Raw genomic sequence first — 26,367 nt, 5'->3', positions numbered from 1 at the left:
CTACATCTTTCTCTTGCAGAGCAGGGTTGGCGGGTTTGAACCACTGACCTTTTGGTTAGTAGCCAAGCCCTTAACCACTGCACCACCAGGACTTCTGTTCAGCATCATAGCAACATGGACTCCTCCACCGAAAGCTGAGCAGTGGCTGCACGTGAGATGCATCGGCCGGAAACTGAACCTAGGTCTCCTGTACCGAAGGCAGGAATTCTCCCGCTGCCCTCACACCTGAAGAATATCACGTATCAACCGATGACTTCAGATATAAATCCAGCTACGAATCTCTGATGCTCCTCCCCCATTGCCAGTGCTCAGGTTTCCCGTCCTTGGTCCCCCATGTCCCACATTTCTTCCTCCGTCAGAGCCCACAGCTTTTCTCCTTTCCAAAAATTGCCATAAACACACATCTTTAAATTCAGTGTGCTAGGATGACGTCTGGCCCTTTGACGAAGCACAACTATTGATCTGCTCCTAAGCGGTCTACCTCCAAAGACTCTGGGGCTTCATTCAGTACGTCAAGAAACATTTCTTAAATACGTAGTGTGTTCATAAAAGCACACTAGATCCTAAGTATAATTTGGAAAAAGATGAAGCAATAGAGTTTACATTTACAATGTCTTTGAAAACAAATACACAAACTTGCACACATCGGTAAAATCAGCCAGCATGCTTGTAGTCTAAAAGTTCCAAGATTTCAAACACCAGCATCATGATTGGCAAGAACTTTCTGACCATTTGCCACGAAGCTGAGCTTTACACACAACTGTTCAATCTCCTAAATTCCGTTTCCTTTATTTCCTACCTCAAGTGGGTATTTCTTCAACTTATTTCTGTAGCTTGGCTTTTCTCTAGTTTATATCCTTCCACAAACAGTCGTTGCCATATTTTCTCTCCTATCAACTTAACTTTGTGATTTTCACTTCTCCTCCTCCACCCTTCCCAGCCAATGGCTGCCATCTCCCTTCACACACACTCCCTGTCTGTGAAACCTTAGCTCGGTACCTGCTGCATGCCTTGCATGGTTTGCTGCAGGAACTGTAGCTGCTGGTCCTTGGTGACGTTTTCTTCCGTTCGAAAAAGCTGTTCTTTTTCTTGTTTCAGCAGCTCCACCTCGTTCCGGTAGGCATCCAGCTGCCAACGGAGACTGTCGTTCTCCTCTTTAAGGGCGTAGGCCTGGGCAGCTAAGGCTGAAGGACAGACAGAGCGGTTCAAGTAAGTTACCTGCTTGCACACAAAGGGGCTAAGATTGAGAGAGCCTTCTGTGCGGCTGGTTTAGTGGTTAAGAGCTCAGCTGTTAACCAAAAGGCTGGAAGTTGGAATCCACCAGATGTTCCTTGGAAACCCTGTGGGGCAGTTCTACTCTTTCTTATAGGGTCACTATGATTCAGAATGGACTCAACAGCAATAGGTTTTTTTTTTTTTTGTCTTTGGGAAAAAAATCTCTGGTTGTTGCAAACAGTTAACACGTTTGGCTGCTAACTGAAAGGTTGGTGGTTCGAGTCCATCCAAGGGCTCCTTGGAAGACAGGCCTGGCTATCTACTTCTGAAATATTGGCCACTGAAAACCCTATGCAGCACAATTCTACTGATACAAATGGGGTTGCCATGAGCTGGAATTGACTGGATGGCAACTGGTGTGGGAAAAGGAGTCTCTCACCCAACTTCTTATTGTTGGTAACACCTCAGAAACAAAGCCAAAGTGCATTACTTTAGGGATGTTTATTTTGCAGTCGGTGGGCATCATTTCTTTTGGAATTCGTATCTATTTTTTGTCCTAACTTATCTATGCATGTTTCTTGAGGGCACAAGGATTGATTCCTTCTAAATTCTTGCTCCTGACCTCTCCCCCAAGCCTAGCACCTCATCAGAAATCGATACATGTTGCTAGGTGACAATGACATGCAAAATCACAGGCAACAGTCCCATCTAGCACATTACCATTCTTGCCCTTTCTACAGGATTGCTCAGCTCCTTGGGGTACTGCTTTCTTTCCAATAATCAGCAATTCCACAGGGGGAGGCAGGCTGCAGCATCCCAGGGGACGGAGGCACTCATACACACACCATTCCTCCTGCCCGCTGCTGGGACCAGCTGCACAGATTGTTTTCTCTAACTCCTCATCAGAATGGTAACCTACTTTCATATGTTTCACCAAGAGATTAAAGCTCTTTTTCCCTCCAAGGCTGACTGGTTACTCTAATACTCCTTCCTGAGACCTAAAATGCTCTCTGCCTGGATTCAGAGGTCACCCGCACCTCCATCTTACTTATTGAGAAGCCGAGACACCTCGGGGGCTTATGCAGCCTCAAGGCTTCAGAACCAGCTGAAACTGAGTAAGAAAGGAGCGGGTGGCAAAAAGCCAGAGCGAGGGTGGAGACTCATTCCTCTAGTTTCCAGCTTACTGCTTAGCGGTGGCCTCCAACAATAAGACCAGCTGGCTGAGCACTCACTGTGTAGCAGACACTGCACAGGACCTCTGTATGAACTAACTCAGTCTGCCCATCAAGCCCATGATGTAATTGCTATTCTCACCTCCATCCTTACAAACAAGGAACATGCCTATGTTCACAGGGTAAGTAGCACAAACCAAGCCAAGACACCAAACCCACTGCTGTTGAGTCGAATTCAACTCACAGTAACCCTATGTGTTACAGACTAGAACTGCTCCATAGGGTTTTCGTGGCTGTAATCTTTACGTAAGCAGATCACCAGGCCCTTCTCCTGTGGAGCCTCTGGGTGGGTTCGTACCGCCAGCCTACAGGTTAGTAGTCGAGCACAAACCATTTGTGCCACCCAGCTGGTCCTCAAACCCAGCTCTGGAGTCTTTGCTCTCAACCACTGCTTTATTGTGCGGCTACAGATACGTTTAATTCCCACCAGACGGTTCAAAACCATTCTCTCCCTTTCCTACCAATTTCCCATACTCTCTTCCCACTCTCACCAGGAAATTTATTCTCTACTTTTATAAGCAAGCAAAAAAATAAAAGGAAAAAAAAAAGTTCGTCATCTTAAACTTTTCAAAGACGTAACTTCTGGTACATAAGGGGCCTGGGCCTGGTGTGGTACCCATCAGACAGCTGGCTTTCAGCACACGCTGATTTCCGCACCCCAAGTCCCTGTGGCAGGGGCCAGGTCTAGGCCAGCCTCCTGGACGTTGCCACTGCCTGTTACAGTAAATGATGGTCGGTTTTCAGCGAGGTGCCCTGAGAGCTCACTGAGTTCTCTTCTCCAATATCAAACACCAAATGATGTTAATAACAGTCTTACAGTTGAGTGTTTTATGATGTTCCACTTTGCTAAATGATAATCTATGAATAGTACACACTAAAATATTAATCAAACAACATGCACTTAACCAGAAAATTCCCTACCACAAACCATTAGGGATCCATTAGTCAACAAGCATTTACTGCATACTTACTCTGTGCCCAGGCCTGTCTGGGCATCTTGGATCACAAAAAAGAGAAGACAAGAATACGTCTCTTCTCTCAGGAGCTTAAAATCAAATTATGATGGACACATTTGCAAGGAGACTAGCCTACTCAAAGGGATAAAGAACAGCATGATGTCTAACATATAATAAGCACTCAATAGATGTTGGTTAGATGAGTAAATACAGGAGAAATTTAGTGTCAAGTACATGGCAAGGGCACGCATCCTCTAGGAGTACAGAAAAGAGAAAGAAAAATGCAGGCTCAGATAATCAAACAAGGCTTTGAAGGATGAATAGGAATCTCCATCAGGGGCAAGGGCATAAACAAAAGCCCAGAGATGCGAACTGATGACAGAACAGTTTTGGGGCAGGAAGGAGAAGCCCGACCCGAAAGGCAAGTGTCCGATGATGAGAGAGTGCGGAGGCTGTGGAGTCGGGCTGAAGAGTTGGGCTCAATGGGGCGGCCAACTGAGAACCACTGAAGGTTCTTGGGCAGCGGAAGGACATGATAAAATTGGCGATTTAGGAAGATTAGTTGGGCAATGGCGCATGGAATGAACTGGAGGCAGAAGAGAATGAATAAAGGCAATTTTATTTGGTGTATATGCGTGTGCAAAACCAAGAAGCTGCCAATTTTATAGTTCTCAAGGACTTACTCATAAAATCAGAAATGACTTCAGGTAGACCTGTAGACCTGGGAGCGTGAACTACTGCTTTTACTAGTTTGCCGCCCAGCTTCAGGTCTTGGCCACACCTTGAGGATAGATCAGCTCCTCACAGCTCAGTTTACCAAGCCATAAGGAAATGGTTCTGAGGCATCATTTGAGAGAGGGATGTTGTAATAGGGCAAAATTACGGAAAATGCAAATGATGGAAAAAGTGTTGGCACTACACTAGCACGTCAGTACATTTAGTAGCATTCAAAGACACTTAAGTCATTTCCTTAGGAAGCTCTATTTGGCCCTTTTTCAATTCAGAGTGGCATTTTTATTATCATAACTGATAGCAGGTGTTTGCGAAGAAATCGATTAGTATGCAGGGATGGAAATTACATTTTCCAAATGAATTGCATAGTCTGCAAGATATGCTGAAATCTGTGTAGCAAAACGTAAGCCGCCATAAAGCATGTGCCAGCAACATTACTTAAATAAATTATCCAAGCACAAATACACACAGGCAAGTCCACCCTCCATTATTTGGGGGTGCTCTTACAAGCGTATGGAATTGTACTACTGACAGTTCTTACTCTTGGCGCAGCCGAGTGACCACTGTGCCTGCCAAGCAGGGTACAATGCTGTTTGCATTGCTGGAGCAGGAATGTGCTGTAGCAGACAAAAAAACAACAGCTGTAACTGCCCCCCCCCAAATTAATACCATAGCCAATCCCATCAACATTTTTATAATTGGGGCAGATAACTGATTCACATTCCCGATTAAATGATTTCAAGCTTGATATTTACAAAAAATTTTTTTGGTTACTTATGTGGCAGCAGAGTGGTTATCTTCTAAACGGTGAGAAATTGTGTATTGACTCCACTTAATTTCAGGCCACCTGTTTGTAAACAGTATTCAGCAGCACCCTGCAGCCCTGGGTCTACCCCATAGGCAAGGCTTCCTGGGAGAGGCTGGATTAGGTTTCTTGGACCAAAGCTCTAAAAGAAACAACATCCTGATAACTGCTGACTTAATATAACGTCTCAGGGTATTACAAATTCGGGAAATTGAAAGGTCAACTATTGGTTTCTCCCTTTCCCCCCTTAGTTTTTTCGTGGATGTTGTATTAAATGAAACTGTTTTGGAAAACGTGAAATCGAGCTTGCATGATAAAATTTACCCTTGAAAGACTGCACGACAAATCCACTATTCAAACAAGTATAAAGATTAAACCACAGCATATATTTGTTCGTGAGAATCCCCGAGGAGAGTGCTGTGCTCCAATAAATAGAATATTTAGCTACGAGCCACCACATGTGGATAACCAATTAAAAAAAAAAAGAAGAATATAATATACTTTAAGCATAAGCTATACTGAACACAATTAAATGTTTCTTTTGTAATTTTAAAGACAATTCTGAATCTAGCTGGTGCCTCTGGATTATCATTAATTAATTCACCAATCAACTGTTTATTGAGAAACCACATGGAAGGGGTTATGGAATACCTGAGAAGGCCACTGCATGCCATATACTTGCTCGGTACCTTGGAAAAATTCTGGTTACTAGAATTTTCTGATTGGATCAAACATGAAATAACAACATTGAAAAAACTGTTCTAAAAGAGATTAAATTGCTTTAAAAAAATTAGCACTAGACTACTAAAACTACCAAAAATGATAGTAGTGTATGAAAATTGATCCAAAGATTAAATTGCACTGTGGAAGGCAAGGTTTAAAGCTATTAGAGCACCTTGACCAAACTCCACATAAACCATTATTCTTTACATTAATTATGGTCAAAGTGACCTCCTACCCTGTCTCTTGTATTACTTACTGTGTTTCCATGGGAACAGATAATGATGTGCTTAACTTCTTTAAGTAAATAATCTGAGGAAAGCCTTGAAATCTCCCTCTTACCAGCCTGAGCCAGCCTCAGAAAAATAATTAGCACTATATGAAAAAATGTAAGTTATTTTGGGTTATGTCCCAGAAAGCTGACAGCATGTTAATATCTTTTTTATGCTCAGGCAAGATGTAACCAAATAATAAAACACTTTAACATATTGTTTCTAACAATATCCGGATTTCTCAAGAACTGCTGGTCTTTGGGGAGCTCTGTGTTTAACATTCTGTCTTCACCTTGCCAGATGTCCCCCTGGAAGGCGGAGACGATGGTGCTGACCATTGTAGGATGATTGTACATTTTCCTCCCCCACACAAATGAAGTCTTCTTCAAGGATTTCCTCTCCAGCTGCCCAGACAGATAGCTGTGCTGATAGGTTCAGGACAGAAGATGAAGGACTGGGCTTGAGGCTTGCGAGACATGGCCACAATACCTGTGTGCTTTCACCAGCTCCCTCCTCCTCCATAACTGTGTCTTCCCAGCCCCTGTGAGACCCGAGCACTTGGAGACTCTCCCCAGGTTCCGTCTGCCTCCCTGCATTCAAAATCTTCTTACTGCCTGTCTGGGGTCTCCAGTGGCCATGGCGCCTATTCTGTGACAGAGACACCAGCTGTGTACCAAAACTCATGCTTCCCTTTTTGCACAGTGTGGCGCTGTTTCTGGGAGTTGACTGTGCTTGGGCTGTCTGTGACCGTGGCTGCTATTGTGTGCATCGATTCCGGCTCATGTCAACCTCTGAGCAGAAGTTCCACATAGCATTTTCTTGGCTGTAATCTCTATGGAAGCGGACTGCCAGGTCTTTCTCCCCCAGAGCTGCTGAATGGGTTCGAACCATCAACCTTTTGGTTATCAGCTGAGTGCTTAACCGTTACAGCACCAGGGTTTCTTTGTCTTGTGACTGGTTCTCACCACTGGATGTGTGCCTTCTGCCCAATCTCGCACTCTCTGCTGCTGGACACAGGGAACTCTGTGTCACAAGATTGGAACAAGCCTGGGTCTCAGATTTATCAGGTGGAGGAAGGCTGCCCATGGACCAAGAATGTCTGCCTTGGACTGTTGAACGCCAGAGAAATAAACTTTTATTGTTGTTGTTATTAAGCCAGTGAAAATTTGGGGTTTATTTGTATAGCATCTGGTTTTACTTTAACCCAGAGTTTGCCAAACTGGCCTACATCAGAATCTCCTGTCAGAACACATGCTCCTGGGCCCTGTCTTCGGAGCTGCCAGTGCAGTATGTCTCAGGTGGGCCTGAGAATTTGCATTCTTACAAGTTCCCAGGTGCTGCTGGTGCCGGAACCCCATTTTGAGAACCACTGCACGTTCTATCATGTGGCTGTGAACTGAGGTGCTTGCTGGGATGAACACTTCTGAAGGAACCATGTGCTTGGCTTTTCATACTGTTTCATACCTTGGCCTTCTCTTGTGTGACCCTCAGCCCCATACTCTGCATCTGTGGAGGCAGTCCTGTCCCATCCCCGGACCCGTGCCCTAACCCCATGCCCTGAGCACCTCTTTTTGGGGTTAGAGGGACATTTGGGCAAAAGGTACAGTTGTTACACTTTTTTCTGTCTCCAAATAATGGTAGCAGCAGCAGCATCAGTAGACTACCAAGAAACAAAAACCCTGTTGCCGTTGCATCAATTCTGACGCATAGTGACCCTATAGGACAGAGTAGGACTGCCCCATAGGGTTTCCAAGGAGCACCTGGTGGATCTGACCTGCCAACCTTTTGGTTAGCAGCGGTAGCACTTAACCGCCAGGGTTTCCTTAGTGGAATAGTAATATCTAATCATTTTTGAGCATTATTATGTGCCAGGAGAAGTCCATGGGTGAGGCAAACACTACTAACCGAAAGATCGGTGGTTTGAACCTACCCAGAAGTGCCTCAGGAGAAAGGCCTGACAATCTGCTTTTGAAAGGTCACAGCCATGAAAACTCTGGGGCAGTTCTACTCTGAACACACGAGGTCGCTGTGAGTCAGAATCAACTTGATGGCAACTGGTTTGGTATGTGCCAGGCACTGTGCTAAGCATATTATATACTCAATCTCTTTTTAGCCTCACAAAAACATGATATAATAAATACATACTGTGCAGTGAATTACTTAATATGATCCTTCTAGCCATAGTCTTTGTGACTCCCACAAAATGATTGGGTGGGATTATGCAAATAAGATGTGTGTGTTATAAATCCTAGCCTCTATGCCTGTGGTTATGGTCCCATTCGGGAGTGAGTTGCATGTTATGTTAAGTCAGGATTAGGGTGGATGTATCTTAGTAGAGGGTGTGGCTCAAGTCACCACTCCTAGTACCCTTATTCAAATCATACCCTTACTTGAGTCACACATTTTTATCTTACAAGAGATAAAGGAGAGAAAAGCAAGCAAGAGGACAGACTACCACTAAGAAGAGCTAGGAGTGGCGCTTTGGACCTGGGATCTCTGTGCTGAGAACCTCTTAGAACTAGGAGACAGAGAGCAGCAGTGCCAGAGATGGTGCAAGACAGCGAGAAGTGGCAGCAAGCACAGCAGAGAAACCGGCAGCAGCAGAACCAGGAGACCAGCTGGAGAAGGTGCAGTGGGCTTCCTGGCCACAGAGTTGGGGGCTACAGTGAGCATGCCGACCCACGGAGAGCTTAGGGCCTTTTGGCAGGAGGCTTCCTGGCAGAGTGGAGTGCCTCCAGGCACTTGTCGGTGGAGCCAGGCTCGCAGAATCACAGAGTGAGAAAGCTGAGTGCCTTTGGATCGAAGCTTATCGGCAGAGTGGGTGCCCCGGGCACTTAGTGGTGGAGCTAAAGAGATCTGTAATACTTGCAGGAGCAGGGCAGAGGCTGGCCCAAGGGGCCAACAGCCTCTGTTTTTTTTTTTTTTTACTTCCTGTGGCATAGTGGTTAAGAGCTATGGCTGCTAACCAAAAGATCGGTAATTCTAATCCACTGGGTGCTCCTTGGAAACTCTACGGGGGCAGTTCTACTCCGTCCTATAGTATAGAGTTGGAATCGACTTGAAGGCAACGGGTTTACTTCTCTAATGGAAACCCTGGTGATGTAGTTAACCGCTACAGCTGCTAACCAAAAGAGAGGCAGTTTGATTCCACCAGGCACTCCTTGGAAACCCTATGGGGCAGCTCTATGAGTTGAAATCAACCCAGCAGCAATGGGTTTGGTTTGATTTTACTTCCCTAATAAACACCATAATCGTGAATGTTGTCTGTGAGTTCTGTGTGGCCGTTGCAACGAGCTGTCGAACTGAGCAGAGTAGAAAGTGCTGTAGGTGGGATGGCTAGTGTCATAATTGCTAAAAAGGAGGTATGCCTGACCTCCTATAGGAATCAGCCTTGGGCTGATGATGCTGATATTCTCTCTCCCCCAGGTGAAGTTAGACGAGGAGGGCTGACGCTGCTGCCACACCATTTTTATGATACGCTTATTATTTTACAGCTGCGGGGCCTGAGTTTCAGAGAGGTGGGGGTTGGATGGCTGGTTCAAGGGTCCAGGGTTTACACTCAGGAAGTATGACTCCAGAACCTACACCCTCCATGCATAGCCATCAGGGTGGCCTTTGGTCCCGGCAAGCGCTGCAGCTAGAGAGAGCATTCAACCAGGGGCACTACTGGAGGGGCCGGTTTGCTGACGGAGAGAATGCATTCCATTTCTGGCTGTGTCTGGGTAGTGTTCTGCCAGAGAGAGGCTCTGCTATGGCAGAGAGAGGAAGACCCTATTTAAAAACAAAATGAAACAACAGTATATATCACTGGAGGAGAAACTTAGGAATGATCCACACAGAAATTAAGCTCACTCTCTGGAAGTCGTGAGGCCTGAGTCTGTGATGCTCTGGAAACCGCTTAGGGATCCTTCTTTATGCCCTGAGTCTCTCTCCTCTGCAACACTGATACCCACCAATCGCTGAGCTTGCGAGCTCCAGGGTGGTTCATATGGCTCCGGTAAGAGATTTGTGCTCAAAGACGCATGCTGACTTCTGGGACCCCTGAAGGACCAAAGTTTGACTGTCTACCCCACCCATCTGAACTCGCTGACCTTTTGCTTCCGTAAGTGTCCTGGGCCTTCAGTTAGAGGAAAGGTGGCAGAAACTCCTCCCACAGAGCTCTGTCCCCAGGTCTCCTCTGAAGGGGCTGATGACAGCCAGGGACAGGAGGACCCCCACCCTCCCAGGACCAAATGAAGGCTCTGTCGCTGCCAATGCTACCACAGCCAGCCGGGGAGCAAGGAAGCCTCGAGGGATGTTTGCCTGCTGGCCAGTCTCCCACCAGACAGCCTCTTATGACACCAACAAAGTACAATCGATCTGTTTTTCAGTAATGCCCGTATCACCCCTGAAGCGGCAATCTTCTTCAAATTGCTCGTGGAAATTCCTTCGGATACATTTTCGCAGGACATTATTATTACAGCTTCGCATTGACAGCATTTTATATTTGCAGCGTGTATCATAGTCTGCACATTAACCCTTATCAGTGAGCGCTAAACAGAAGCACAATGCAGTTTGTTTCCATCTGTGTGTGAGGCCAGTGGAATAAGGGTAACTCAGAGAGTGCAGGTGAGCTGGATCCTGTTAGTATCATGTGAGGCTTGTATGGGAGTCTGAAGGCTCAACCGGCAGCAGGTTACTTTGGAAGAAGTGTCCTCTGCATCCCCCTCCACACAGCTGTTCCTCACAAAGTGGTCTGCACCAGGGCCAGGGGCTGTGAGCTTATTGTCCTGATTCCTCCCCCAGCCGCCCCCATTTTCCTCACAGGGAAATTAGTCAAGGAAAGCTGCATGCTTGCTTCTTCCAAGAGCAGGCTGAGCCTGCCGTTTAAAATGTTGTTGGCAGATGACACGTCAGGTGAGGAATGCTTTGAGACGCCTCAGGGCAACACTGAATCCGGCAAACATTAGCTGCGTACCCACTCTCGGCAGAGCTGAGGTGGAGGTGGGCGTGGGGTCTCAGCCCCTGCTGGCCCTCAGGCCCTCCCAGCCCAGCAGCCCACAGATATGGAAGCTGACGGCAGATTAGGGATGCCCCGGGTTGTGGCAGGAAGAGGCAGTGACAGATGGATTCTGGCTGGGCAATCTGAGCCTAGGGGTGGGCTCTCTCCTGGAGAAAGAATGGCTTGGCCTGGCCTTGAAGTAGGCTTATGCTCTTGATAAACTGAAGGGGTGCAGGAGTGGGACTGCCACATACAGGAAAGCTTTAACAAAGGACGGCTTCCAGAAGAAGAAGGTGCCAAGGCTGATAGGACAAGATCAATGGTAGGAAAAGGAGAGAAGGCTGGATTCTTACATGGCCCCAAAATCCCAGACAGGAGGCAGGTTAAAAGGGAGGCGTTTTTTCCTCTACTCTCCTTTCTCTTTTGATTAGACTTGTTTTCTTTCTCATGTTCAATCCCTATTTCTAAGGTACAAGACTACCTTTTTTCTATCCTCTGGTGGCTTTAACGAATCTTTCTTAGGCTAGTCAGACTTAGGACAAGACAGATCACGCAATGAAACTGGTTTTCAAGAGTAGTAACCCCACCCTGGGGCATGGTGCCCACCCTCACAGATAGAGCTCCTTCCTGGGGTAGAGAGGAAACCCTGGTGGCATAGTGGTTAAGACCTATGGCTGCTAACCAAAAGGTCAGCAGTCCGAATCTACCAGGCACTCCTTGGAAACTCTATGGGGGCAGTTCTATTCTGTTCTATAAGGCTACTATGAGTCGGAATTGGCTTGACGTCAACGCATTTGATTTTTTTTTTTTTCTGGGGTAGAGAACCCCGCTTTGGGTTCTGCTTAGTGTGACTTTTCCCTACCAAGTAGCTGGTCTTGTCCAAAGAGAGTTTTGAACAGCACCCCAGTCCCCACAACAAATTACTCCTCCGATTTCCTCATCTGCCTGCCATGTAAGAGCAGTCAGTCTTTCTCCTCTCAACTTGCAAATTTCCTTCCCTTTAATCAGATGGCCACTTCTTTCTAATTTTCTTCAGGAAATCTTCCCCTCAAGAAGTGATGATTTTCTCCTTTACTACCTGTCTTAGTTATCTAGTGCTGCTATAACAGAAATACCACAAGTGGATGGCTTTAACAAAGATAAATTTATTCTCTCACGGTCTAGGAGGCTGAAGTCCAGATTCAGGGTGCCAGCTCCTGGTGAAGGCTTTCTCTCTCTCTGTTCTGGGGGAAGGTCCTTTGCATCTTCCCCTGGTCTAAGAGCTTCTCAGTGCAGGGACCCGGGATCCAAAGGACATGCTGTGCTCCTGGCACTTCTTGGTGTTATGAGGTCTCCGTCTCTCTGCTCACTTCTCTCTTTTATATCTCAAAAGAGATTGACTCAAGATACAACTTAATCTTGTAGATTGAGTCCTGCCACATTAACATAACTGCCTGTAATCCTACCTCATTAACATCATAGAGTTAAGATTGAGATTTACAACACAGAGGACAGTCACATCAGATGACAAAATGGTGGACCATCACACAATACTGGGAATCATGGCCTAGCCAAGTGGACATACATTTTGGGGGGACACAATTCAATCCATGACACTATCCCTCTTTACTACTACTCCTACTACAACACACACACACACACACACACACCGAACAGGTAGTTTCTCTCACATAAAACACATCCACACTATGAAATGTGAAATGAAGGCCAGCCCAAATCGAGCGTATGCTCTCAAAAAGCAATTGACTTTTTCACAAAACTTCCATTTAGTAACACCAAATACTAGCGGTAACAAAGAGGACTTGATAGAAAAGCCTTTTTCTTTTCTCAATTATTTGCACCGTATGTAACCCCTGACAATCCAGTCCACTTTTAGGCTTGGTGGAAAACGATGGGCTTGGGCTGCCTGTGAAGTCTCCTTCTTCCCGCCATCCTTGACACCAATGCTGATATTGACTTGCGAACACTCATCTGTGCCTGGGATTAGGATAAACCGAATTCCTGTCCTGATCAAGGTAGGATAACCCTGGTATGAAGAACTGCTGGTATCCTGAGGCCAATATTCCCCAGACAGCCTGCTCAGCACCACCTTGGAGTCTGTGAAATGAGAATTCTTAGACCCAAACCAGGCGCTCTGTGTCTGCATTTCTGGTATGGGGCTGGGGATGTGCATTTTAGTAAGTTTCTGGGGTGATTCTAATGCATGCTGAAGTTTAGAACCACTTCCTCAGCCACTAGGGACCAAAGCCCCGTTCCCTACTGCTTTCTTCACAACTTTCTTCCCAGTCTTGTATTTTTCATTATTTTCTTGACACCTGCTTTCTTTCACCCTCTTCTAATAGCTTCTCTGTTGGTGAAATAACCTTCTCCTCTTCAGCTTTTACCACTTAACCCAGCCTTCTTGGCTTCTCTGCTTTCTGCCTTGTCTTTTCACACTTCCTTAATTTATCTGCTGGCTTCTCTCTGGACGCTGCTTATGGCCTCTCCTGTGATGGCACTGTGACCGAATGCTTTCCTAAATCCTCCAGACAGTGTCTCCAAAACACATTCTTCTGATGTACTACATATTGTGTATCGCTCTTCTTTGCACCTGTATTTCTGGAGAAAGGTTCTTGGCAGCAGGTTTGTGCCCTGTACCCAGGAGAGGCCAGGCTGGACCTCTGTGCTCTGTGGGAACTAACCATACTTGACCAAGGGCCTGTGGACCAGCCTCTTCACTGTAGGATGGGAGGCCCCTCCTCTGTGCAAGCTTTCTGCAGACCAGCCTACATCCCCTGAACCTTCTTTGCTGGGCAAATGCCCAGGCACTACTGCTTCCTATCTCACCACTGATGGATAAGAAAACCATCCCTGGCTATTCTTCTAGAGCCAGAGGAGAGCAGAGACTATGTCCCTGCTTCTCATCACATTTGTCTGCATCAGCCTCCCCTCATCTTCCCTCCCACCCCCAAGCCTTTTTTCCCAATTAACCAAAACCAAAGGCTGCTCCAAATGCCCCTGACACAGACCCGAGGAGGGAACTCTCTACCTGTCTGGCATGCTGTACTTACACTAATAAGCAACCTCCCTCTCATTTCCCCTTTCTTTGCTCCTTACTATGGCCCATCTCAGTCACTTGCTTTCCACTAAACATTTTAATTTTTCACTCCATTTTTATTTCTTCTTATTCTATTTTATTACTTTACCTCAGCCTTCCCCCGCCCCCCCCAAAATCCTTTGTGCATCAGAATTACCTGGGGAGTGTTTTAGTAAAACAGTTGTCCAGGCATTAACCCCCAGGTGTTGGGGTTTGTAGGAAGCTCACCAGGTAAATGAGAACCACTCATTTATACCCCCTGTTTCTGCTCACCAGTATCGACTATCCATGTTTCTACAGTACTTGATATTTGTGAACTGCCACAGAATCCCTTCACTGGAACGTCTCTCAACCACATCAAGGATACTCTCTTAGAATAAGCTTTAACATTACCGCTGAGAAAGCTGAGGCTTGGAGACGGGATAGCTAACCTGAAAACGAAATGAAGACACCTCACCTGCTACCTGACCTCACCTGGCATCTGATCTCATCTAGTTCAAAGTTATTTCTTCCCTCTTTTCCGTGACCCTAAGCCCTCTCTTCTAGGGACATTGATTCTCACTCTTAGAGGCTATTTCCTCAGAGACTTCCTAATAATTTGGCCACCCAAATGACTTTCTCTTCTAATGAGAGCACCCAGGCGAGCTTGGAAGTCCTCAGGCGGGCCCAGAAAGTGAGAAGGAAAACTTATTTTCACAACTCTTGATTTTTTGTCCATTCGGATGACTCCAGCCACGTTCTTCAAATGGAAGTATCTTCTCATGACTCCTTTTCATCCCCAGAGCTTGAGCGCTACAAAATCCTGCTTGGGCAAACTCAGCATTCGTCTTCTCTGAGTCCTTGGGCAGGAAGAAGTGCCTGCGTTTTAAAAACTGTCTGGGTGGCTAAATTACAGCAACTTTTCCCCGGGACAGAGTTGTTCAGATATTAAAACCCTCTCTACTGAGCACGATAACCTTTCTCACACCTCCACAAAAAGCAGTTTTTGCTGTGCTCATTAACATGATTTGTTTTGAGTTTCTGATGAGTATAATTTTTCAGGTAGCAATGTTTTATTCTTACTAGCAACTGCTTAGAAAGCCTGTGAAGTGTTGAAGCACCAGTTAAGCACTATTAATCAAAGGCTAAATGCTTTTAAACATCTCTATCTCTTTTTCTAATTGAAAAATAGAGCTGTTTGGGTAAGTTTATGAGGTGACCTTGACTGAATTAAAGAGGTCTGGGATGGTGCAGGCTTCAAACCCATATTTGATGATTTTTAAAAAATGACTTCACTCTAATTAAGCAAGAATTAGCATGAAATATTTGTTTCTGAAAGGTTAAAAGAATTCCTCTGAGAAAGCAGCTCTCTTGTTGTAGAACATAAGAAAGCACTGTGGATAGTTTTCTAGAAAACGCTTTAACATGGCACTGATGAGCTGGCATCAATGATAACATCTTTAGGAGCCTAAATGTTATACCGTGGTGCAAAAAGTCCAATTCACATTTTAATTTCTATTTTAAAAGCCCAAGGACCTAATGACTCTCACTTAATAAAAAATTCAAGATATATTTTCCATATTTGATAATTTCAACCAAGTTCTAGGAGAAAGTTACAAATGTTACCTTACTTTTATCTTTTCTTTCTCCTTCCTCTTAGATTCCCTCTTCACCTCACCGTAGTCTTGCAATGTTGAATGATCTGAACCAACAGCTCATTCTTCCTTCTCTTTAGAGGAACATACAGCCTCCCTGGTATAAAGTTATAAAAGCCACAATCCACCAGTGGAGTGGGGAAGCGCTGGACACTTGTGGTGGTTTGGGGACTACTGCGTGTTCCTGGGGTGAGGAGGAACAGTCCTGACAGGAATACCACACACACTCTGCATCCCTCATTTCTGCTCTTGTCAGCCCAAAGGGGGCAGTAATAGTTCAGTGGTAGAATTTTCACCTTCCACACAGGAGAGCTGGGTTCAATTCCTAGCTCTGCACCTCAAGCACAGCCACCACCGTTCTGTCAGTTGGAGACCTGCATGTTACTGTGGTGATGAAAAGGTTTCAGTGGAGCTTCTGGACTAAGACAGCCTAGGAAGAAAGGCCTGACGATTTACTTAAAAAAAAAAAAAAGAAAAAACAGCCAGCGAAAACCTGATGGATCACAACAGTCTGATACCTTTGTGCATGGGGTTACCGTAAGTTAGGGGCTGACCCGAAGGCAGGAAACCACCACCACCACCACTTCAGAGTGCCGTGTAGACAAGGATAAGGATAAGGAGTCAGAGGGATCTAAGAGAAAGAAAATGGACTTTGAATCTGATAGCCTTGGCTAGTCCTAGCATAGCCACTTAACCAGCTAGGAGACCTTGGGCAAGTTACTAAACCTCCAGGGTCTGAAATCTCAGGGTCCTCATGTGAAAAGCGTGGTCAATACTGTGAAGATTAACAACAGGTAGTATTTTTGTCTAGAATGAAGTGCAAAAATATCCCCCAAAAGATCAAAAATTAGCTCTTCCTAGTTTTAATTTTCTATTCATTCATTTAACAAATTCTTGTCCACCTACTATGCACAAAGCAATACGCTGGGCATTGTGGGGACATTCACGGAGGAATAAGCATATGGGGTGGAAGGTCTTCCATCTCAGCATGTTCTCACCTTTATTTGCTTAAAAAATCCATCTAAACAAAAAACCTCTAAGGCTAAGATATACTTCAGATCAATGGGTTTACAGAATTTGTTCTCATATACTCTCTGTTCCTGTGGTTCTTAATGATAGTGGTTGTTGTTGTTGCTGTCAGTTCCTGCCAAGTACACTTCAACTCATGGTTACCTTAACCCAATAGCAACCTTATGTATAACAAAATGAATTACTGTCTGGTCCTGTGCCATCTTCATGATCATTGTTGCTATGTTTGAGTCCACTGTTCGGGCTACTGTGTCAATCCATGTTATTGAGGGTTTCACTTGTTTTCCTGACCCTCTACTTGACCATACATGATGTCCTTTTCTAGCAATTGGTCTTTCCTGAAGACGTTTCCAAAATAGGCAAGATGAAGTCTCACCATCCTCACTTCTAAGGAGCATTATGGTTGTATTTCAGTTAACACAGATTTGTTCTTTCTTCCGGCAGTCCACAGTATATTCAATATTCTTCACCAATGCTGCAGTTCGAATGCATCAATTCTTCTGTCTTCTTTCTTCATTGCCCAGCTTTCACATGCACATGAGGTGATCGAAAAGACCATGGTTAGGGTCAGGTGTACCTTAGTCATCAAGTGACAAAATGTTAGAATTTACCTGACAGTTTTTAGCTGTGACTTCTGAGAGCATAGAGATTGGAAACTGCATGAACTCTTGATCCAATGGTACTCCAGGAAAATGTCTCCTCCATGATATGCTACTATGGTATTTCAGAATTGATAAACAAGCTGTCAGATCGAAGACTGAGTATCATTTAGACTTATAAGACTTTGCTAATTTTTGTTCCTTAGTCTTATACTGTAAAACAAAGGGTATCATAGTTCCATGAACATTACAGAAATTCACTGATTGTGGTTTTAGTTTTATTACTACTTTACGACATTGTTTAAGAAAATTCACAGAGGCAAAGAGCTAAGGATGGAGAAATGAATGGCTTTAGTATGTTCGGATTATATACACTATACTAGAAAAGTCTAGTATAGCAGGTGGAGACATTTCATAAATCGGTAAATCATTAAAAGAATACCTCATTCTGCCTCCAAAAGATTTGCCAAATATATGTAGTAGCTTAAGTTGTACCTGAAAACTTGTAATTAAAAAAAAAATACCAAGTATAAACTTTGGTATTTATTCAACTTATTATTATCCAGAGTGCTAAAATTCATTTTTCTCATTAATTTAGAAAATTGGACAGGGAGGGAGGACATATTACTTCCAAGATTTCTTCCAGATCAAAACTTCCCTGAGTCTGTGAATCTCCACGAGCTTGGTATTATTGCAGAGGCTCTCCCTCAGACTTTTATTTTTAAGGAATATTGAGAGGTACGTTTCATAAAGAATAGCCTCGAGGACAGGGAAACAGGGAGAGGTGCTTCAGTAAGTCCTGAAATTGGATGGAGAGTCAATAAAAGCTATGTTGAGGTAGGCCCTCCCCAGCCCTGGGGGTGCAGAGGAAACGTGGCATGAGCTGGGCAGTCGAAGGGCTGATACTGTAGCCTGGATGATTCCAGATCAACCATCAAGTGCACGCCTGTGTTTTAAGGAGTATCTTTATTTTTTTTCTTTACCTCTTTGGAAAGTTAAGAAATGAAAAACTGGGGTGTGCAGTTTCCTAAAGAAAATGCGTGGCATGGCCTTCACCTCTTCAAAGTGCTTCTTCTTGCCTAGAGCTGTAGAGCAAAATAGAACCTCTGTTTTGAGAAATCAGTATCGGTCAACTAGAAAAGGGATTGCACCAATTTCCTGAATATTCTTTAAAGGTGGTATTTCTGTTGGAATAGGCTTCAAAACACTTTGCCGAGTGTACTGCCTATGTGCCTGTGCTGAAGCAAATCTTTTTCATGCTGGAAAGACTGTCTAAGCCCCACACCCCACACGCCAGTTTGTCTGCATTAACTTTGTAAGGTAATGAATGTCTCTAGTCCACTATTGCCTCCAAACACCATCATGGCGCCATGGGCAAGGCAGGAATTCAAAATCATTGGTTACATAATTTGGTTAAAACACCCAGTGCCGTCAAGTTGATTCTGGCTCATGAGACCCTATAGGGCAGAGTAAAACTGCCCCATAGGGTTTCCAAGTAGCTGCTGGTGAATTCCAACTGCTGACCTTTTGGTTTGCAGCTGAGCTCTCAGCCAATGCACCACCAGGGCTCGCTGACTCTTAAAATGCCACTTAAGGCATTTCGAGATATGCTGGAGCCTTTTCCCTGTAAAATGTGGTGATGCCATAGGAAGGCCACTAGCTGGGGAAGAAGGAAACCCGTATCGAGTTCTAGCCTTTCCAGTTACTGTCTATGCCACATTGGCCAAACCACATAACTTTACAACATGGGACAGCATTTTCCTATTTGTGAAAAAAGGGAGGAAGTGTACAAGATGATTTGTAAAGTTTCTTCTATAACTAAAGAGACTCATCACCAATCCGCCTGAGGACGAGAACTCACCAATTCTGCCTGATTAAGAACTTGAATTTTTTTCTTGAATCCTTTATTCAGTAGTCATGCAAATTAACAGCCCTTAGGATAGGAAATTATAAGACAATGTGGTCTGAAGATATAAGCATATTATGCTAAATTAAGTGAGGAATTTTGCTAATTTAAAGTAAAAAAAGACACTAGTTGCTATTCATTACCACTTTTAACTTGCCCAAAATGAGTGAAAATAGCCAGGTGGTATCCCTCAAGCTACATGAATTTTAAAATTATATACCCTGGAAATTGAAGTTTATAGCAATAAAAAAAATGATTATCACAGGCTCTCCCATATCTAACTGGTTTAGACTCTCTTCTCTTTCGCTTGGTCAAATGTCCAGAGAGGGACTAAGCGCTCAGCAAATCTTCTCTCCAGTTCAAGACACAATGTGTGAAGCCTTCTGGGAAGTGGCTACAGAAGGGAAATGTTACCTGAGACTCCTCATCATGCAGGGAGTCCCTGTGTCGTGCAAATGGTTAACATGCTCAGCTGCTCACTGAAAGTTTGGAGGTTCAAGTCCACCCAGAGGCACCTCAGAAGAAAGGCCTAGCAATCTAATTCTGAAAAACCCTATGGAACACAGCTCTGTGACACACATGGGGCCTCCAAGAGTCAGAGTCTACTTGATGGCAACTCTTTTGTTTTTTTTTTATCACTAGCAGAGAAAGTGGGGGGCAGAAGTTGGAAAACAGAGTCTGTAATTGGAATGCTGCAGACAGGGTGCTGCAGGTTCTTTCATGAGCCTCCCGTAACTTCTAGAGCTGTGGTGTCTCAGAGCTTTGCTTTTCACTTGGACCATGTTGGGTCATTTTCGCTTGAAGCAGGTGGTATTCCTCAAGCTAGGTAATTTTAAAATTAATATTTACTGTTTTAGTTACTGAAATAATAAATGTACATATTGTGGACCTTTTTGAAATGCACAAAGAAAACTAAAATCACCTGTAATCACACCATCTAAAGGTAATTACTCTGAATATTTTGATCTATGTCCTTACAGGTTTTTCCCTAATATGTACATCGTGAATACAATACCTAAACAATGAAAACACAATTAGAGTTATCTGTACATACTGATTTGTAACTGCTTTTATCACTTAGTGATATATTTTGAACCGTCTCTCATGCCATAATAATAGTGTCCTATTTTTTAAGACATGATTTTCTGTAAAGGCTGCTCATGGGTATGCCATTAATTAACTAACATTTATGGGTATTTGGGGCCCTGGTGGCACAGTGGTTAAGAGCTTAGCTGCTAACCAAAGGGGTGGCAGTTCAAATCTACCTGGAGCTCCTTGGAAACCCTATGGGACAGTTCTACTCTGTCCTATTGGGTCACTCTGACTTGGAATTAACTCCATGGCAATGGTTTGGTTTTGGTTTTATTTGTGTTAGACATGTAGGGGTTTCTAAAGTAATTTTGATAACAGGACCTTTAAGTAGTTGCTTCAAGCAAAAATGACCCAACATGGTCCAAGTGAAAAGCAAAGCTCTGAGACACCACAGCTCTAGAAGTTACGGGAGGCTCATGAAAGAACCTGCAGCACCCTGTTTGCAGCATTCCAGTTACAGACTCTGTTTTCCAACTTCTGCCCCCCACTTTCTCTGCTAGTGATAAAAAAGAAACAAAAGAGTTGCCATCAAGTAGACTCTGACTCTTGGAGGCCCCATGTGTGTCACAGAGCTGTGTTCCATAGGGTTTTTCAGAATTAGATTGCTAGGCCTTTCTTCTGAGGTGCCTCTGGGTGGACTTGAACCTCCAAACTTTCAGTGAGCAGCTGAGCGTGTTAACCATTTGCACGACACAGGGACTCCCTGCATGATGAGGAGTCTCAGGTAACATTTCCCTTCTGTAGCCACTTCCCAGAAGGCTTCACACATTGTGTCTTGAACTGGGGAGAAGATTAACTGAGCGCTTAGTCCCTCTCTGGACATTCGACCAAGCGAAAGAGAAGAGAGTCTAAACCAGTTAGATATGGGAGAGCCTGCGATAATAATTTTTTTTATTGCTATAAACTTCAATTTCCAGGGCTTCTAAGTATCATCTACTGGCAAGTAGAATTTTTGAGAAAGGGAAGGAAGCAATTGCTTATTTTGTTAGTTGTGTGGTCCTTAGCTGTGTGGTTAACTGGAATTCTATGAGATGTCCCCTTGTCCTCACTTTCTGTATTCACATGGTAGACCTAGCATCTTCGGGTATTTGATTAATGAAGTTCATGGGCAGCAGAGTTAGGGGTCAAAGCATAATAGCTTTATGTCACCAACTGTGTTTTGAAGAACCATGCAGTATGAAAGCAGAGGGGTATTAGGACAGTGACGTTAATAAACAGTATATCATACTGCTAAGAAGTTGGTAACAGCGTATGTTTTAATGTGGTCTGGTATTGATTTTTTGGGCCAGTGTCCCACTTTAACAGTGTTATAGTCACACTTCGAGATTTTAGATGGAGAAGTATAGAAGAAAATCAATAGAGACTATCTTTGTGCTACTAACAGGCCTATGTATCTGCAGCTTCTCTGCCACGCTCACATTTAAAGGACCTAAAAGATGCTCTTGGAAGTGCTCGTCCAGTTATCAGGCTTAATAACCTCAGGTATCTACTCTGACCACCTCAAAGATTACACCCTTAACTCCCAAAGGGTCACTCAAAAGAGCCCATGATTTAGAACGGGAAATCGACTCGATGGCAGTGGGTTTGGTTTTTTTGGTTTACACACTCATTTGGAAACCCTGGTGGCATAGTGGTTAAGAGCTACAGCTGCTAACCAAAACGTCAGCAGTTTGAATCCACGAAGTGCTCCCTGGAAACCCTATGGGGCAGTTCTACTCTGTCCTATAGGGTCACCACGAGTTGGAATCAACTCATTGGCAACAGGTTTGGTTATTTTGGTTTAAACACTCATTTGCTCTATATTTCCTATTTAATTAACATATCAAAACGAAGCTTTTTAGAAAAAGTTTAATTTTTATACAAGGAGGTCTGTCTGAAAACAGTCATATAGAGTGATAGTTAATAAGCTTTTGAAAATACATACAATGATGGTTATATAGTTAAGCTGTGCAGAAGAAAAATATTAGAAACCAAAACACTTTTGTAGTGTTATAACTAACACAGTTTTATTTTCTTCTTTCTTGATTATTCTGCATCATCAGATTTTCTAAAATTACCAGGCATTATTTTTATATGAGGGTCAAAGTTTTATTATTAAAATGTTATATGCTTAAATTTTTTTTTTTTTAATCTGGTATGAGTGTTTTTCTTCAAGAAACTCCTAGAATCACAGGTGAGCACTTGACAAAATACTTCACTGTTGAAAAGGATAATCCCCTTTCCATAATCATAAATTCATACTCGATGCTTTCAGACTAAAAGGGAAAATTGGGAATACACGCTACTAAAGAATTCTTTCCTACATTTAGGAAAGAAAAAAAAAAAAAAGTTTACAAACTTACCCAGACTCTGTCATCTAAACTCCCTCAAAAATATTCTTGTTTTTTCCAGAAATTGTGGAAACCACACTTAAATCCCAACAACACTGTGTTAATTTTGCTGAAGCGCAAGCTGAAAACATATTTTAACATCCTGTCAGAATGAGAGACTAAGAGTGTCGATAAAATGACACTAAAATAAATGTAAATTTAGATTGCTGTTACAAGTGGCTGCCTGGCTCTGGGAAGATGTTAGGTTGCTATAGTATTTTCCATAGCAACTTTGCATCTTATTACATAAATAATCCCTCGGTGTCCTTAAAGCCTGCTAAGTAAACAGGATTAAGTCTGTTCTCCTATATAATGATCTTGCCTCAAACCTTATCAGAATGAAATGCCCCCAAAACATAATAAACTGTAATCTAGATAATGGGTGCTGCTTGCTGGCCGTTTATCTAAACCCTTCCCAGGTCAAGGTCTCTGCTGTTCTCCCTTCCCGGAGATCAGCTGTTAACTTCCTCACTTTTCCCCTTTGCCTGCAAATTGCTGCACCAGGGTCAAGAGGCTCATATTAGTAGGCAAGAGGCCAGGGCTAAATTTTGTAGGAGTTCGTTCTGTAGAAAGGAGCCCTGGTAGAACAGTGAGTGCAGGGCTCCTAACCGAAAGGTTGGTGGTTCAAACCCACCAGTGGCATCACAGGAGAAAGATGTGGCAGTCTGCTTCCATAAAGATTTTCAGCCTCTGAAACCCGATGGGGCAGTTCTACTCTGTCCTATAGGGTCTCTATGAGTTAGAATCGACTCAAAGGCAATGGCGGTTTGCTCTGTAGGTGCTGCTGAAAGAAACATGCTGGACCATCACACAGGTAACCAAAGAACTCACCCAACTCCAAAGCAAGTAGTGGCCAGGTTTGGGTTGTTTAAGAAACTCAGCTGGAGCTCACCTGGGTTTCACGGTGCTGGAGCTGCAACACGTTGAAAAGCGAAAGTACTGGGGAAAATCCTTGGTCTCCTGGACACAATGCAGTTTCAGCAGCACAAATTACTTTTCCGTGAAACAGGTGACTATGGCAAGTTTGAGGATATGTGAGATAGATGCCAGGAATCATGGCATTGTTAGGTGTTACATAAGAATAGAATTATAAGGGGGCTCAGCTTAAAGACCATTTAGGCTAGAAATGTGAATCTACAGAACAGATCGACACAGACTGCTTGGGCAGAAGGAGTGCCTCCATTAAAAAGGAATCCTTTACTACCCAATCAATTTAATAGCATCTGTCTTCTGGCATCTCAGAGGTAAAGCAGTTTACAAAAAGAATTTCTACACTTTTCAGAAACATATCCACTATAAAAAGAGAATTGGAACTGAAGACTCTATCCAAAATAAACATTTATTTGAATTCCTTTAGCAATATTAACACGATTAAAAAAAAAAAAAAAAGGGAACAAGAAGAGCTGTGTTTCCTTGCAAATGAAGGTCTATTTCCAGAGTTTAGGAGTGGGCCATAAATTCCTATCTCCATTACCATGAAGCCGGAAGAAATGGATGGTGGCTGGCTACTATTACTGGATGTTTTGAACAAGGACCCAACAGATGGATCCTGATCAAAAGGAGAAAAGGCATGGAACAGAACTTCAGACTCATATGGAAACCAGACTTACTGATCCACCGAGACTGAGGGAAACCCCAAATTTAATACCCAGAAATAATCTTTAAACCTTGAATCAAAACTATCCCATGAAGCTGTCGTTAAACAGTTTAGCCCAATTAATTAAAAAGGTTGCCTAAGCATAGTGATTAACCACTAAGCAAGGTATGCGCGAGCTTACTGTGTTTACTTACTAATCTGTAATGCAGAATTTCACATCGGTTTCACCACATCAAAGGTGAAATTGTGCACTACAGATTAGTAAGTAAGCACAAGCAAGCCCATGCATACCTTGCTTATTGGGTAATCCATCCTGATGGTGACAAAATGTGATGTAACCAATGTCACTGAACTATTCATGTAGAAATTGTGAATGGATGTTTGGTTATGTATGTTGCCACGCAGAATAAATATTAAAAAAGAGAGAGAGTTTAGGTGTGGAGCAGGCTACTCAGCCCACCTGGGGAGATTTCTCTCTTCATCTTTAAGCCATATTCGTTTTATTTGATCACATTTCCTCGTTTGGCACTTGAGTTCCCAAAATGTTCTGTTGTGTTTGAAAATGAAAAGCTCATCTTTAGTTTGGTACTCACCAATGGGAGGACACACACCACTGCTGTTTCTCTTTCAGGAGATGATGTCCTAGGCTACCATTACACATGAAAACAGCAGTGTACGAACGAACAGCTTCTCCTTCCTTGCTTGGATTCACCCCTGACGCTCCTGCCTTTGGGGTCTCTGGTGCGGGAGCCAGTCCCTGACATGTGGCTTCACACAAGCCATCTTACTTTCAATGACTGAATGGGCTCATCCCTCCGCCTAGTTCTAGTGAGTTCCAGAGTAAGCCTCTTAGGTCACACTCAGTGTTTCCTAAAAGGAAACCTCTACCAGCTGTGAGTGACACGCCCCCCCCTCCCCCCGCCTCAGCTGTGACCCCTCCTTCTTTACCTGCCCAGGCCAGGGGCAGAGGTGGCAGGGAGCCTCTTCCTAGGTTTGGGCCTGATGTAATCTTCCTGTTGGACAGGCATCTTTTAGATTTTTCAAAAGCACTACCATGTAGGAGTAAACTAAGAAAGAGGAAGGCAGTCTTGGTGTTCAAAGAGATCAAGGGGATAGGCAGATAGCCTTCTTATTAATTTTTTAACCTTCAGCCTCCAGTTATATGTAAAACTATTCAGACACACTGAACACTGCTAACTCCAACTGAACTTAATTATGAGTTCCCTAATTTGATTCAGTTGGATGAAAGATTTGAAAAGTCCTTGTTGGACTTCCTATGAAAATAACAAATTAAAAAAATATCTGCACCTCTGTTGTGGTGAGTTCCCACAGAAAACCAAAAATCCAGAAAACATTCTTCATAATGAAAAGTGTTAGGTCCTACAAAGAGCTCAGGGTTTAAAGGAAGTGTAATTAAAATTTAAGAACATGTGCTGTTTATTATGCCAGGTTTAAGGGTCATCTATTAATCAAGGGACATTTTTAGCTTCGCTCGTATAAAATTTGTGTTTGACATATATAAAAAAAATATATATACTCACCAAATATTGGCTGAATATACAAACTGGGTAGTGATATTCATTTTGGTTTACACTGAATTTAATTTACTGGCTTTAGAACACATTTGGTATTAGGCACTGTATTTTAATTAACTTTAAATACTTATTTCTTCTCTTTAAAAAGTCTCACCCTCAAGGGCAGGATGTGACTGTACCCAACCCTCTCTCTGTCACCTAAGTTCACAGTACCTTGGACATAAGAAGTTGCTTAATAAATGCTTGCTGATAATGAGGGTGATGCTGGGTCACAACTCTCTGGTCCGTGGCCTACTTGGCATGTGACAATGAATTCTGTATGTATAAAGTTCTGAACGTATTAGAGAAATGAATCATATTTCTTTAAGCATCCTTCTTAACACTTGCCATTTACATTTAAATTGAACTAAAGCAAATATTTTCAGGGTTACCATCTTCTTATCTATTTAAAGGACAAAGGCATCAAAACCAGAAATGCCAGGAGGAGGAGAATATGCAATTCAAGTCAACATTTATTGAGCACTTACTTGGTGAAAAGCCCAGGACCAGGTGGAGAATGAATAAGAAAACAAGCATAGCTAACTAACATTTACTGACAGCTTGTTATGTGCTCAAGG

At 43.5% G+C, this 26,367-nt stretch overlaps 1 protein-coding gene across 6 annotated transcripts in view; it reads right to left on the bottom strand.

The window, feature by feature from the left end:
• The window catches only part of ENOX1 (ecto-NOX disulfide-thiol exchanger 1), a 749,536-nt gene that overhangs the window by 113,919 nt on the left and 609,250 nt on the right, over positions 1 to 26,367 (bottom strand). For all 6 annotated transcript variants that reach the window (XM_049852937.1, XM_049852938.1, XM_049852939.1 and 3 more), the window contains one exon: positions 1,000 to 1,184. In XM_049852937.1, coding sequence (XP_049708894.1) covers positions 1,000 to 1,184 — 185 coding nt within the window. The remainder of the gene's footprint in view (positions 1 to 999; positions 1,185 to 26,367) is intronic.

The sequence above is a fragment of the Elephas maximus genome, chromosome 14, assembly GCF_024166365.1.
Source record: "Elephas maximus indicus isolate mEleMax1 chromosome 14, mEleMax1 primary haplotype, whole genome shotgun sequence".
Classification (NCBI taxonomy): Eukaryota; Metazoa; Chordata; class Mammalia; order Proboscidea; family Elephantidae; genus Elephas; species Elephas maximus.
Note: the sequence above shows the minus strand (reverse complement) of the source record. Positions and strands in the feature narration are given on the sequence as shown.